The sequence below is a fragment of the Crocodylus porosus genome, unplaced genomic scaffold (assembly GCF_001723895.1).
Source record: "Crocodylus porosus isolate Cpor-Errol unplaced genomic scaffold, CroPor_comp1, whole genome shotgun sequence".
Lineage (NCBI taxonomy): Eukaryota > Metazoa > Chordata > Crocodylia > Crocodylidae > Crocodylus > Crocodylus porosus.
Window position 1 is genome coordinate 3,174,905 of NW_017728935.1, and position 15,746 is coordinate 3,190,650.

General features: G+C 54.9%; 1 protein-coding gene across 1 annotated transcript in view; it reads right to left on the bottom strand.

Annotated features, from left to right (window-relative positions):
* Positions 1 to 8,963: 8,963 nt before the first annotated feature.
* Positions 8,964 to 15,746, bottom strand: part of MDFI (MyoD family inhibitor) — a 38,910-nt gene continuing 32,127 nt past the window's right edge. Inside the window, exons 4-5 of the mRNA XM_019546664.1 lie at positions 12,025 to 12,294; positions 8,964 to 10,847 (exon numbers count right to left, since the gene is read on the bottom strand). Coding sequence (XP_019402209.1) covers positions 10,591 to 10,847; positions 12,025 to 12,294 — 527 coding nt within the window. The 3' untranslated portion in view covers positions 8,964 to 10,590. The remainder of the gene's footprint in view (positions 10,848 to 12,024; positions 12,295 to 15,746) is intronic.

Sequence of the window (15,746 nt, forward strand, 5' to 3'; positions counted from 1 at the left end):
AGGTGTGAAAGATCAGCTTAACCTATAAGCATAGCTTCTTTCTAATCCCTGTTAGACGTTGGCTCGTACCCTGACGGAGGGTTTGTGGTCTATCCCTTTCCAAAATTCCTGGCTATTTTTGAATCCTGGCTATTCAGACATAGTGTGGAAAAGCCCCTAAACAACATGGAGGCTTAAGACCAAAAGCAAATCAGATTTCCAAGCCCCTCAAGTCATTCTAGGTATTATCTCATTGAAAGTCAAAGGGACTTAGGCTCTTAAGTTGCTTGTTTTAATGGGGCCCAGCTCCTAAATCACTCAGACACTTTGCTTGGCATCCATGTGAATGTCTAAGGCACAGCATTCACATGCCTTGCAGCTAACCATGCATTTGAAGCCAAGGGCAGTTTCACATGGTTTTGAACTCAGCAGCATCAAGACAGTAAGATGAATGCAAAGTTAGCACTGTGTTTTAATACTTGCCTGGACCAAGGACTCCAAGCTCCATATGAAACAGCTCTGCTGTGGCTGGACAGGATTGCTTGCCCATCCTGTTTCAGTTCTTTGCATGTCTCTCCACACCCAAGCTGTGAATTAGGGCAGCTTTGAACAAGAGGCTGCTCTAACCCCAACTTTCAACCTCGGGCCCCAAACAGCAAGGGACCACCAAAGGGCAGTGCACTCCAGCCACATTTCTGGCCTGCCTCATGCTGGAGGACACAAGGAGAGTGGCTGGAAAATCTCCTGCATCTCTCCACCCTCCCCACGCAGTACAGAAACCACCCAACGAAGCTGAACTCTGGAAACTCCAGCAGATCCGGGGTAAGACTTCACAGCTGGCCTTTTTATCTCTATTTGGGAAAGTGCAGGTGCAAATCAATACTTGGGGTTCAGCTCTAGCCAACACATGTACTTTGTATTGCAAGGGGCTGAGGAAGAAGCAATGGGGAAGGAGACAGAAGGCTGTCCCATATGGCAGGAACTGCAGAGGAGAAGGCTCTCTCACAGTGGTGGCATTGAATAATCCACCCATGTATTATCCATTCAAGGCACTTGGCTTCAGCCTCCTTTTGGCTTGACAACCTCTCGACTTGGGTCTTAGCCATTAATAAAAAGCAGCCTGTTTCTGAAAAGCAATTTCCATGCAAAGGTGGAAGGTCAAATGAACCGTGCCTCAATACTTTCCTCAGCAGCAAAAAGGCAGAGCCCAGGGAACGTAGTTCCCTCACAGTCAATTAGCAATTAGACAATAAACTTTCATTATTAATATGCCCTGTATCTCGGCCGTAATAAATTACTTGTGGTGAACCTGATGCAAATTAAAGTTCTAAATACCATCAGGCAGAGAGGGCCTCTCCGGGAGACTGGCTAGGGAAAGGCTTCGTGTGATCCATTTTCCCTTGTGCTTTCCCTACGTGTAATAGGTCTGGCTGGGTTGCAGAAAGTAAATGCACACCCACTGCACGTACCCATCACAATGCATACAAACCACCCCAGCGTTCAGCCGAAGCCAGGGACCTCTTGGTTGCAGACAAGCCAGGAGTTCGCTTCCCCTGTGACCTTGAGGTAGCTCACGCTCTTCGCACAGAGCTTCAGAAAGGCAACGTCCCTCCATCCTCTGTCCATCCGCGGCCTAATCCAGCCTCGGATGACACCCACAAAAGTCTTCCCGTTGGTTGCACTGGGTGTAGGGCTGGGTATTAAGTTTGGGGATTGTCTCCATGCTTATTTTCATTGAGCCAAAAGCTTAAAAAAAGTCTAACTACTAATCTCTATTTGATCACCATCGAAGTGCGGATGTTAACAGATTCATCCTTGTGATGGCTCTGGGGAAAGGGAAGAATTAACCATCTCTGTTAAACATCTTAGGCACTCAGATAATAAGACGATGAGGGATGGACAGGCCCATCAATGTGGGATGCGGACGTATCCGATCTGACCAACACTACGAGCTCCCCTCCACTTCCCTTCGGCCGTGGGCTTCCCAATCGCTCCTCCAATAGCAGCTACAACGTACCTGGAAGGACCCGGCTTCCACCACAGAATACCCGAGACTGAGCTCAGTGCTTTGCACTGCCTGGGCATAACACCCAAATTCCTGCCCAGGAACCTCAACACTGAGCCTGGCATAGGCTGGGTCAGGACTCAGAGAACATGGTGCTTTGTGCTGCATGATGCTCTTGGTTGCTAGAAGTGGGGGTCAGATCCTGGGATGTCTAGGTCTCAGAGCATAAAAGAAGAGAACCTCTTCCGTTAGGTAAGGTTGCCGCAAAAGACTATTTTGCAGGCCAGTTGCCACTAGAGGGGAACAAAGCCCGGCATCACCTGGGTGTAAATCAAGCACATCAGAACCGACATATCAGTACCCACATCGTGCAGACGTGGTCATTACTACTTGCAGGAGTGCCAGGTACATCTAAAATACTCGTCACCAAAAAACCCCAAGAAATTCAGCTTGACTGAACCTTTCCACCAGCCCGTGTCTGTTTCATCGAAGTGTTTCAGTAAAAAAAAAAAAAAAAAACCAACAAAAAAACCCCACCAAGAAATCACAGGTCAAAATATTTTGTTTTTTTCTTTCACTCGAAACAAGATTTGCCTGCAGAATGTACTTCAATGCTACTAAAAAGTTCAAGCCAAGCTCTGAAACGTTCATTCAGCCCAAAACACATCTTTGAAGCTGAAAATTTTGCCAAAAATTGCAAAAAAATTTCCCGGAGGTCGACCCGCAACAACTTTTTCTTTTCTTTAGTTTTTTTTTTTTTGAATTACAGGCAAAGTGAGCCAAAACAATCAGCTTTTTGCTCAGCCCTAGCTTGGAGTCATGTTCTGGGCTCTCAGATTTGAAGGAAGTGGCTGCCAGGGACATAACAAAGCTGTCCCATCTCACTGGGTGGTGTCTCATTACTTATATTCTGTATCAAGGTAGCACGTAAGAGCCCGGCTCAAGGACATTGCACCTTGGTGCAAGGTGCTGTACAGACAAGCAACAAAGGCCGTCCCTGTCCTGGAGGATGGGGTAAATACAGCCATGCCTCTTCCAAAACCAGTGCCAACAAACACTCTTTTTAACTCCATTCCAAAACAAAAAGATTCTCATTATTAGGGGTATTTAGCTTCCATGCATGCACACCCCCACCTGGAGGTAATTCTCAGCCGATGACCCTCAAGTCCTTGAGAAGCCATCCAAGAAGCGGCACATATCAGCGCTGCCGGCATCACAGGATGAGTGTGTAACTTGGCCGGCTGTGGCCATGGTGAATGGGAGAATTAGGAGCCCCCGGACTCTGCACCCCTGCCCTTGTTGGCAGCCCTGCTATCACATGCCCCACAGTACTTTTAGGCATGGCGTTTGCCTTGGCACCCGGTCAGCTACTTGACTTGGAGTCACTTCCTAGCCAACTGTAAAAACCAGGCATGGCAGGAGATTAATTAATTGAAACTGAACACAGCTGTTGTTAATTAATTTCCAGGCAGGAGGGTTAACTCCTTCCTTTCCTGGCTTGGCAGCTTGCAGGCTTGCGGTGCTTTACAAGGGCAGAGAGGAGATCTAGGCCAGTTTGGCTCCTTGCTACCTCGTATTACGGGAAAGCAAAGCAAGGGGAAGGGGAGGAACTGGGCAGAGACGGGGAAGCTGATTGAGGAGCCGTGGGATGCTCTTCCCCTCTCAGAGCCAGGTCTGGAGGTGGAGGCAGTTGGCTATGCAGGGGCTGTAACTGAGGGCGGAGACCAGAGTGGAGCCTGCTCGACACGTGGCGACTGGTCCAGGACACCAGGCGAGGCCACGGTGGAGCCTCAGCCTGGTGCAACCTCAAGAGTCTGGTCCAAGCAGCAGGCCTTCAGGCTGAAGCTAAGCTGCCTAGGGCATGTCGTCACCTTGTGGGGACTTCTACTGTCATCTCATCCCCAATTCGCTCACCGCCATGTGTTACCTTTCCTCTTTCCGCTGGTGTGCAGAACGCCCCCGGCACAGCCCGGCTCCTGCATCCTTCCTCTTCCAGCCCTGCTCGTGTGCTGGAAGAGCGCTCTCAGTGCTGGCAGCCTGCTGTTTCCTTGCGGCTGCTCCAACTACCTGGCTACAATTTGCTTCCAAAAATCCTTGATCTCCTTTTTCTTTCCCAGCCCCAGCATACTCCACAAGAAAGGACATCTCACACGCGCGCTCTCTCTCACAAGCTCTGCAAACATCTCCACTCACCTCCCTGGGGGCCCCCGGCCTGGTCCCTGTGAGTGCTTCGCTCTCACATGGACATCTAAATAAGTGGTCCGATTTCCAGAAAAGCCCAGTGACGTTGGTGGGGAGGAATTCATCCCCCGCCCCCCGTTCACCCTTCGGTGCCAAATGCTGTAGCTTCTTGTCCTTGGTCACAGCCAACTGGTAGCACAGGGAAACCATGCAGCAGAGATACGATTTTTGGTGCTGAGGTGGGCACCCCAATGCCCTTCTTCCCTCACTGGAAAGCCACCTCCATAAGCACTCTCCGTCTACGTCCACACTGTTCCCAGCATGTCTCAGCAGAGACGGTCTTGAGCTCTCCCTTCCCACTCACTCACACAGGCCAAACGTGGGAAGCCAGCAGTGCCGCTCCCTTTACTCCTCCTCTCTTACTGCTTTTGCCTCGTGGCAAATCTCAGGAGGCTTTAGGAAAGCAGCCTGTGGCTGTGTTAGATGTGGGGAAACCAAGGCAGGCAGCACGGTGACGCCCACACAGCGAGGCAGCGGGAGACCTGGCAATAGGACCAGAAGTCCCGATGCCCACGTCCCTCTCTTCTCACCACGGGCCTCATTTCCCATCTTTTCAAGGCCCAGTTTTACTTGCAGCTTTGCTCCTTCTGCTGTTCCAGCAGTTGCAGTTGCTCTCAAGGTCTCTGCCCCTCGTGAGCTTGAGAGCAGCCGGGGGGATGCCCCGGCTCCCTTCTGCGTTTGGCATATGCAAGCAGGAGTGGGTGACTGTGGCACGGTCGAAAGCACCTCTGCCAGGCCCCGTAGCCATGGGGGTAAGACGACATGGTGTACACGATGCCCTCTGACACACTCTCCCTTTGAGGGGAGCTCGTTCCCTCTCTGCTGAGTCCTAGCCCCTGGTTGAGAACAGGCCACAACACAGCTGCTTAAGGAGAGCCCCTGAAACCACACATTTGCAAAGAGGAAACGGGGTGAAGACACAGTGGTCTCTGTTCAGAGCCAGCACTGGGCAGCTAACACGTCATCACTGCTGGGCAGGACTGGCCTCTCTGATATTTCTGCCATTGCAGCCGGTCCTATACATAAGAAGAACCTGGCAAGCCAAGTACACCTGGCCCCAGGTTTCTGGGACAGCCCACCAGGCTGCGGGGGTGAGGGAGAAGGAGAATTGCTCCCGAACCCAGCCGGTGACCTGCTGCCAGCATGAAGAACGCAGCCTCTGTAGCTCTCTGTTTCATATTCAGCCCACTGCACGTCCCGCCTCAGCCCGTCCCAAGCAGGAATCCACTTCCAGCAGCCGCTCTGAAGGAAATGAGCAGGGACAGGTTTGCTGAAAGAGCAGGGAGGATGTCGAGCCGGATTAGCAGGAGGGGTAAAGCTGCAAGTGAGACGGGGCCTTGAAAAGATGGGAACTGAGGGATGTGGTGAGAAGCGAGGCAACTGGGCTGCGGGGCTCTAGACCTATTTCCAGGCCTCCCACTGCCTTGGCTGCAGCAAGTCCTGACCTCCGTGCCTTGGTTTCCCCACATCTAACAGTCTGCTTTCCTAAAGCCACCTGAGATTTGGAAGAAGAGAAATGCAAGTAGGAGTGGTGGAGCCAAGGAAGCAGATGAAAGGGAAAAGAGCTCCTGAAGAGATAACAGTGAGAAATTACAGGAAGTCTGCATGCCAGCACATGGGATTCGCGCCCCTTCGGGTTCTCAGACTTAGAGCTGGGAATTTACCCTACAAACAGTGGTACCTGCGCTGAGGAGTCCTCCGAAGCCTACAAGCTCTGGGCGTGGTGTCACCCTTCACCCCAGGTCCAAGTGGGCATAAAACACCCACCAGAGAGGTAGTGGGCTCCCCCACCTACTTTGTGCAGGTGGCCACGACGAGCTGGGTTGCCCAATAGTGGCGACACACCCTCCCCTCCATTGCACATTCAGGGCCAGATGCCTGCCCAAACTCGGCTCGCCGCTCCACGGAGCCCTGCAGAGCCAACCCAGCTGTGAGAAAACAAGCTGGCGCCTCACACTCCAGCAGCAGGCATCCTACGCCAAGTCCTGATGGCTGGAAAGAAACCACCACGCGCCTCTCCAGCTCCAGCACAAGCTTGCAGGTAGAGAATAAACACCAGTTTCCCGGCAAACCGAGCAATTCTGAGCTGCAGGCACGGAGACACAATAAACGCGGCGGCTTCCAACCCTGTTTTTACAGCGTCCTTTTCCAGAGCTGAACCGCACTTCAGCTTAGGCCCCGCGCCAGTGAAGAGCGATGTTTTATTTGCATTTTCTAATGCCGCCGTCACCGTTGCATATGGAGGCGTTAAAATCGCATACGTTCAGGAATACATCACTCCTCGCGGAGGAAAGGAGCCAGGCGCTTTCCCCGTCCTCACCCCTGGATTTTAAGCTGCTCATTTAAAGTGTGGATAAACCACGAGGCGTGTGCATGTGTGCAAATGAAGATCTGTGGGGGGGGGGGGGAGCGGGGCTCAAGGGCTACAGAGGGGCTGGGTTTCCCAAACAGCTTGGCACCCAAGATCTCCAGCTCTCCAGAAAAATTTGGCCTCTAAGATGTACGGGAGGAGTTGAGAGCAAGCGGCTACTTGGGAACCGACAGCGCCAGCCAGGCCTGGGCGGGCTAGGCTAGCGTGTGAGTGCCTCCCTCCGCGCACAGCAGCAGCAGATGTGCAGACACAGGGAGCAGCATGGGCTGCGGGGGTGGGGAGTGCGTGTGCGTGGGGGGGGGGCAGCGGAGGGGGGAAGCACTGCGGTATGTGCTTGTTCCCACTCCTCTCTCCTCCGTCGGACAAAAGCGTGCACTGTGTTTTTGGACGGCGGGGCTGCATTTCAGCTGGAAGAATCTGTTCCCCATTAGCGTCTCCGGCAGAGTTCATTACCACAGCTGGCAAGCTGGCCAAGGAAGGGGGGAGGGCGCGGGGCAGGAGCTGCCAGCTGCAGCAGTCGCTAATTAGCACCACAAGTGAGGCCTGGGCTTGGGGGCTGGGGAGGCCTTTGACTTGGGCCCCCCTTGCCAAGGATGCAGAATTTCTGGGCTGAGGATCTGATCCGGAGCCAACTGGGCAGGTTCCCACTTACTGCTGTGGGCTTCGGCGCAGCCCTCCCCATCCGGAGCGAGAGCCGCGTGACGGCTCCATTCCCACCCTCTCTTTCTTTGGGTTCCTCTCCGACCCGGTCGGTCACTCGGGTACGGGCGCTCCCCGGCCCCGGCGCACGCTTCACCCAGCTCCTCTAGGCTGCATTGCGGATAGGATCGCATTCCCGGCGAGCTGCTCAAGGCAGGAGGCCTGGATTCCTCTCCTTCTTGGATGCAGAGGCTGGGACCTGGTCGTCAGCCCACTTCAGTCATGGGGAACCTTCCCCGGACCTCGGGCTCTCACGTGCACGCAGAGCCGTGGCCTTGGAGAGACCTGGGCTCCAAGCTGCTTTAGAGCAACTCTAAAAATAAGTGTATTACTGAAGCCTCCTCCTCCAGGGGCGCCGGGCCAACATCACAACGGCAGCATCTGGCCTTTTGACCAACTGACCCATTTGGCCTGGAAGTTTTTTTTCCCCTCAATGAGCTGGAAACGAGGCTTTCACTTTGCCGGGTCTGCCTTTGCCTCCTGACAGGGTGGGAGGGCTGCTGTAGGGAGTGACATGGGTAACTCTGGAGGGAGCACCCTGCCCCCCACAACCGTGCAAATTGCCTCATCCTGCACCAATGCTATGGGGTGCTGTGCCACTGCGGGTGTTTTTGGGGAATTACTAAGGGGTGCTTTCCTGCTTGAGTCAAAGCCAATGTAACAGCCGGGCGCTAGAAGCATCGACTTGGACCACGTGCGAGGTTTATCCCAGCAATCTGAGCAGTCACCCCGGCATCCTGGCCTAATCTCACCCCAGCCAACTCCTGCCATTGCATTGTGAACCCTGCCGTATTTGCTGGCTTCTTAAAGCTCCAGCTCCTGGAGTCATGGGACTTTCTTTTGAAATAAGCATCTCCACATGCACCTTTTCCATTTCCAGTCATTTTCCAGGCCTCGTGCCTCAGAGAAAAGCTGGAAACCAGGAGCCTTAATGAGTCAAAAGCCAGAAAGCATGGAAATAAAACCTCACATGCATTTGTAAAGTCTCACTGATTTTAAGAAAGACCATCCCGTGACTGAGATGGAGAGGGGGACTTGCTGCTGCTGTTTGAATGCTGAGGAGTGGTGGTCCCCGAGTCTCGTGGCTCTTGGAGGTCCCCTTGCTATTGTAAAGACAAACAAAAAACCCCTCTCCCCTACTGACGTGCAGCTCCACTGCACAGAGCAGCCGCCGCGTTCCTCCCCCAAGGTGGAGGACACAATCCCGCTCCAGGGGCAGAGCCGATGAAGCACCAAGCAGGGAGAGGCGCTGTAGAAAAGGCCAGTTATTTCACAGCATCATTAAAATCACTGACCACCCTCCCTTCCTATGTGGCTGCTTCCTCTTTCTAAACCCAGCACAGTTAAATCCCAGTGGAACAAGCCTACAGAAGTATCCAGCTGTAGCCAAGGGGATGCACCCCAGGAGGCATCTACCCCTCTACACCCTCCTTGCTAACCTTGGGGCCAGGGAGTCCTGTCTCAACACCCCAAGCAAGGGGATACATCCTAGGGAACTTCTCTCCCCAGACTCCCTCCATGCTCCTAAGGAGAAAGTGCGGAGGAATGCACTCTTGAATTTCTCCTCCGGGGACTACTGTCCACATGCAGGCCTCCCTGCGAAGGGCCGGGGTCTTCCAGGACCACCCAGGGCCAAGCACGTGACACAGCAGCCATGAGGGTCAGCGATGAAGAAAAAGACATTTATTTACAGTAACAAGTAAAACAGATGAAACGCACGTCCCCCTTCCACGCCCCGGCCCTGCGAGGGGCTCCTTCTCCCTGTCCCCTCGGTCCTGCCCTCCAGCTAATGGCCAGGCAGGGTGATGGGAGGAAGCCCACGGTGGGTGCTGTCCCAGGGCCAGAGGAAAACTGGTGTCCGTTCCTGTCCAGCCGTCACGCCAGAGGACGTGTCAACAAAGCCTTCACCCGGAGTCCTGATGGCTGCTGCTCCATGGGTTGTGCCTTTGATTCAGGACAAAGTTTTCCTGTAACCGGGGGGCAAGGAGAAATGGCACCTTGCAGTCGGGAGATCCTGAGCATGGATGTGCAGGCCGGGCTATGGGAAAGCCCTGTAGGGCACCCTTTGTCAGCCACCGTGGGGGCAGCGAAGGAAAGGCTCGGCATGAGGAGATGTGGTTGTATCTGTGCAGGCATTGGAGCCGCAAGGAGATGGCGATATTTATTGCACTTGGCTGCCGATCTCAGCACTGAGAGAGGGGCAAGGGGTAGAAAGCTGTTTGCAACAGCAAAGGGGAGAGGAAAAGTTTGGTCCCTAATGCTCCCTCCTCCAGCTGGTCCTTTGCAACTCGGAGAGCCCCGACATCTGGAACTGGTCTCTGATGCCACAGCTCCCTTCCCGGCGAGGACAGGAGCAGAGCAGGGAAGGGGCCTGTGCTCATGTTTCACATGGTGCACAGTGCCTTGTAGTCTCTTGTGTCCCACCATGAGAAGGGACGCCTGCCAGAGCCCTGTGCAAACACCTCTTCTTGGTGCCCTGGACATGGGCTGCTGGATACCTAACTGCCAAGCAGGTGATGTCAGTGCACGCCGTACCACTGGAAGCCAGCGAGAAGAGTTCACAAACCCATGAATGGGCACTGAGACTTTGCCCAAGCTGTCCACTAGCCACGCGAGGGCACCAGCACACCTGAGCATTATCCTTTGCTGGCTGCAGCAGCAGGCATCAGCTCACAGGGCCCTGGAGCAGCCAGTCAGGTGGCATTCAGACGTCCCCAGACAGCAGGTAGCTTAGCCTGGGCGTGTGAGCTTGGGCCTCACCAGGCAGCTCAGCTTCCCAGGGGATGGCTGCATGGTGTGGGAGGATGGTTCTCCCGCACTTGGCTCAGGCGGCAGGGAGCACCCGGGCTGCTGGTGCAACCCCTCAGCCGATGGCTTGCCGGCCCCCGGCCCCATTGGTCAGACAGCACCAGGGGAGGTAGAGAATGAGCATCACCCAGTGTCCTGCAGGCATCCAACAAGTCTCACGATGCCCCGAGGCTCGAAGTGGGGGAGAGAGAGATTCACCCATCCCTGGGCAGTGTCCAGGCTCAGCTTGCTGGCTCCAGAGCAGCCTCTGGTCTCTTGGGCTCTGGATTCCTTCCATTTCCACGTGGGTTTCTCCAGCATTGGCTCAGGAAACCTGCGGGATCCTCCCAGCCCATGACAAGTGGCGTCTTCAAGAGGAATGAGACACAGAGACAGGAGAAGGGAGATCCCCGTTCTCAGCCCCCTTGTACTTTCCCTCCTCCCTCCACCCAGTCCCTGTGGAGGTCATGCTGGGGATGGGGCTTTGGCTCTGGTTTCCTGCCGTGCCTCAGGAGGAGAAGCACAAGCCGCAGCACTCCATGCAGATCTCCAGGCAGTCCGCCGACTCGCAGCAGGCGTCGATGATGCCGCAGTCCATGTCGCAGGGCAGGTCGCAGTCGGCGCACTCCCCGGAGTTGCAGCAGCAGCAGCAGATGCAGGAGTCCTCGGAGGTGCAGGAGCCGCAGGTGGCACAGTCCAGCACGATGTTGCAGAGGGTCAGGAACTCGCAGAAGAGGCAGGAGAGGATGCAGTGGACGCAGCAATCTAAGGGGGGACAGAGGGAAGGAGGGCAGAGAGACGGGGGACACACCAGACATGGCAATGAATGGGAAGGAGAGGATGGGGGGAAGAGACAGGAGTGAAGGACACTGTTAGGCATGGACACCAGGCCCATGAACCCCCTGAAGGACTCCGGGGCTTTGGCAGCGCCACTCCTAAGAGGTACAAGGCTTAAGTCGCCAGCTCCCAGCTCCACAGAGAACAGCACGAACAGCAGGGGAGGTCCTCCCAGTCTGAGGACAGACATTTGACACCAATACCTAGGGCTTTGGGGATATGGGGCCTCTGAATGGCATTAGTGCCAACCTGTGCTGCCCTTGAGACTCCACGTAGGATCTAGCTCTTTACTATTGATTTTGGCTGCAAGGTGCACAGATCCTACCATGGTGGCTGGCAGCACAAGCTCTCAGAGAGAGAGAAAAAAAAAAACAGAGGGCAAATGGAGACAAGCCTTCAGACCTTCAGTAGCTATTAAGCATGGGAGTTAGGGACACAGCCTCTGAATCAAAACTTCCTAGACCTTCAGTGCTGGAGGCTGCAAGTGAGAGAGGAAAACCCTTGGTCAGACCCAGTTTCCTTTCCCATTCGGCATCCACTCTCTTCCCCCTAAGCGACACAGGAGATGGGGCAAGATGGACCTATGGCCTGGCCCAGTAAACTGCAGTTCTTAGTTCCTGTGCACCTCAGCACTGGGGAAAGGAGGACTTTGGCCCAGTGGGCTGCTTCCACTTTGCAGGGGTACGCCTGAATGAGGGAAGCAGGGCTGGGAAGACGACGGGTCCTGGGACTCTCTGGGGGTCAGAATGGGCCGGGTGCAGGGGGTGCCTAGGTTATCACTGCGCCAGGAGGGAGGTTGTGGACTAAAAGGAAAGGCACCTAAAGGTGTGCGACGACCGTGGCATGAGGCGGAAGGACCTGGGTTTATCAGGACAAGCAGAAGGCTCGGGGGAGCAGAGGACCTGAGGGGCGAGATCAGCTTAGAGGAAAAAGGAAGGAGAGGGAAGAACGGTATTAGGCTCTTGTGAGCCACATGGCCGGCTGGCTGGTTTGGGCAGCCCCTTCGTGCTTTCTCCCCGTTCCCTGATCAGCGGTGCTTGCATTCCCATTAGCGTTAGCCGTGCCTGAGGGACAAGGGAGGGAGGGACACAGGGACAGCAAGTACCTTCTTGGGCCTCAATGGGGATCTGAGAAGAGGCCGATTTGGAGCTGCCTTTGCTCTTCTTGCTGCTCTGGCTGTTGATGGAGTGGTGGGACTGCAGCTTCCGGTGAGGCTTCTGGGAGCTGGGTAGCGAGCGAAGGACGCCGTTCCCCGCCTCTCCGTTAGCACCGCCTGGGTCCGGGACGTGCCCAGCACCGTTCTGCAGCAGCGGGGTGCAGTCCTTGGGGGCGGATGGCTGGAGACCCTGCTGAGCTGCTCGGACCTGGGGCTGGCCTGGCGTCGAGAGAGAGCAGTAGGTTAGCGTTAGACAGCATGACCTCCACAATGCCGTCTGTCATGGTGGAGAGGACGAGTCCTGACTGTCCTTGAGGGATCTGGACAGGGCTGCGGTTCTCCTCACCTCTTAAGCTCTCGGCCTGTCCTACCCCAAGCCACCCCAACAAGTCTCCCCAAGGCCTGACAAGGACCATGCAGCTTTGGAGGGGACTGGGGACAACGGGAACCTGAGATCTTGCCAATGCTCTGGAAGAGGTACGCCTGCTCCTGCCTGGGCAGCCCATCTCCTGGGCTCTCCCAAGGCAGCGGCGCCATTGCATCCAGTCACTGAGCAAGCACAGACAGAGATTTAGCAAGGCAGCAGTTCATTAAGCACTTAGATCATTAGCTTTTTTGGGCAAGGGACCATCTCTTCATTATCCATTTTCACGTCTTCTATCACAACGGGTCCCTGTTCCTTGCTTGGGGCCTCTGCATATAATAAATCATAATTAATAATACACTACACACAGAATGAGGCGAGTCTAACTGATCTCTGAGAGCCATCCTTTTTAATTCCCAGAGAGAAATGCCTCCACCACTCCTTCATGCTGGGGTGCCTGAGAGTAAGGGAGCTCATTAAAGTACCCAGATAAGCAGCTGATTTTCAAAGGGGCTGGGAACCCACAATGCCTGCTGATGTCAAACCAAGCCAAGGGTTTTCCTGGGTTGCAGCAGTTTAGGAACCGAAATAAAAACATTTTAGCCTGAATGCATTGGGTTCATAGGCTCACCGTCTAAAGCACCTTCTTCTCGTCACTGCTGGAGACAGGACATGGGGCTAGGTGGATCATTGGCCTGGCTCAGTGTGGCACTGCTTATATGCTAATGTCCCACGGCCAACAAGATTTGAACCCAGGGGCCTCAGCAACACACCACAGACCTTCACTGCTTGAACCAAAGGAGTAGCTCCTTGGATTGGCAGCAGTAGTTGGCTGCTATCCTCCAGTGGACCAACAGAGGAGACGAATGAAGAAGAAAGTCCTCATGGGTCATACAGGGAGTAAACCCATCTACAAGCATGTGATTGTGTACGTGTATGAAGACAAAGGAAAATGCCATTTAAAAGAGGGGTGCAGCAGGCCTCTGTATGGATCTGCTCCAGAACCAGGCTTATTTGCGTCTCTTTTAAATCAGTCACACCCAGATTTCAACCACCCTGAAATAACTTGCTTAGGCTGGAACAGGAGCCACTTGTCACAGAGGTTCACAACAGACTTAACAAAACTGCTTGAAGACGATGCCTTTATTTGAAATGATACAACTGGGCGTGGGGGGTTGCAGGGTCAGAGGATGGCGTCTGGGCAGGAAGGAGGCAGCAGAAGCTCTTTGCTCCACATCCCGAGCAAGGCTTGCACACATCCTGGTGTTTGCAGGCAGCAAACGCCGTCTTTTAGGGGACCTCAGGATAAAGCCCCGATGTTGCTGGAGCTGGTGGAAGCATCTCAAAACAAAGCACAGGCAAGCGCGGGCATGGGAAGAGGCAGGGGGAGGCTTGGGGATATTCACCTTCCACCAGTTGCCAGTGTGAAGCTGAGACGCATTTCTAGCAAAGAAACGTTTGAGCAGGGGGCACAAGTTTGCTCTCTCAGGCTTCCTTGAGACTGAACAGCTCTGACTAGGAGACAATTAAACAGCCTGGCCTGATGGGACCATTTGGGAGCAGTCTGCACAAGCCATGTGGACTCTGGGGCTTCCTGAAGGCATCGGTCATTGCTCCTGAGATGTACTAGAGGTCCTTCCTCTTGTGGACCCTCCCTAGCAGAGACCTTCTGCATTTCTAGCTCTCGGGGCTTTACGCCCTCTGGTTATATTCTGCTGAGAAACTGGTCTGTTCTGACCAACCCTCCTCCCGCAGCTTCACGCACATGAGCTAGGGAGGAATGAGGCCAAGGAAACTAGGATTCTCGGCTGGTGGTTCAAGACATAAGGAGTGATGCTGATTTCCACCAGCTGAAGATCTGGCCTGATGCATGGGCGCAAGGAAAGAGAGGCACAACACCGGTGAAGAAGAGGGAAATGCCCAGGAAGAGGAAAGACGCATGGAGCAAAAGCTACAGAGGGGCAGGAGGGGAGGAAGGCAAAAAAGAACAGTGAAAGGAGATGTGGAGAAGCCTACCACAGCCACCAACTTTAACCGAGTTAGGGACGTTTTTCAGAGCCACAGGTTGCTCTGTGGTGGTGGCAGGGAGGTGGACAGACTGGTACCGCTGTGCTGGGCCAGCCTGGGAGACACCGTGGGTGAGAAACATCTATGCTGCAAGCTACAACGTCACTACTGCCTGCACCGGGCGAGATCCCGAGCACCAGCCGCACAGATCCAGGCCACCCCGGTCAGGTGTCTGAAAGCCCGGGCTTGATTCCCACTTGAGGCCGAAAGCCCATGCTTGATTCTCGCCTGCGGTCCAGCCGGGGATGGACGGTGAGAAAGGCGCTTGACAACGCACACCATGCAGTTCGTCACTTGAAACGCATCCCGGCAGCAAAAGCAAACCAGGCCTTTAATTAAAGGGATTCACAACCTCTGGCTGAACTTCTCTCTGGACGTTAATGGGAGGAAAATTAATATCGGCTTTATCTGCGACTCCCCCTCGTCCTCACGTTCTGCTGAACGGAGACCGGCCAGCTTCCCAGCGCCCTGCCGGTCTTCCCGGTACGAGCCAAAGGCTTGTCTGGCTCTACGGCTCACCTTGGTGGTGCAAGGCGCCCGGTGCAGCGGGGCTGGAGTGGATTTTAAACCTCCGCTCTCCACCCATGGTAAAATTTGCCTCCTGATCGACCGGAGACGGGACTTGGGCCGCAGATCAGATAGGGCCAAGCGCCGCTCTCCCCAGCCGCAACGATAAATAAACAAGCCGCCTGGTGTCATCTCCGCCAAACTGCGATTCCCCCTCTCCTCGGCAAACACGCGATGATTCAGCAGAAAGGCTTGAGGGCAAAGGGGCTGGAGCCAAGCAGGGGAACAGTAGCCGTATTCTGCTCAGGGCGTCGGTGGGACAGGGAGCCTGAACTCCGGGGCCGAGAAGGGGCAGGACTGAGTCATGCTGCAAACATCAAGCGAGACCTCCAAGTACAAGGTGCTTCTGTCTTGCGCCAGGAGCAAGCAGGCCGCTCGCGGGCAAAAGCTGAAAGCCGCGGCAGTAGAAAAGCAGCATCTTGTTTTTCTAGCCTGGGTAAGCTGGGGAGGGCTGGGAGCCTCGCACAGCACCGGCCTTATGATGTGCAGCCGCACCGCGAGGCGGGGGAATATGCAGGGCAGGAAGCCGAGGGAGGGAGCTGTCGCTTCCTGCAGTGGGGGGGATGGCGGGGAGAGGGAGTCCAGGGGCTCCTCGCTTCCTTGGTCCCGCTAAGGGACATGGCAAGAGAGTTGGACTGGCAGCCACGTGGCCAGCGAAGGATACTTACCTGGC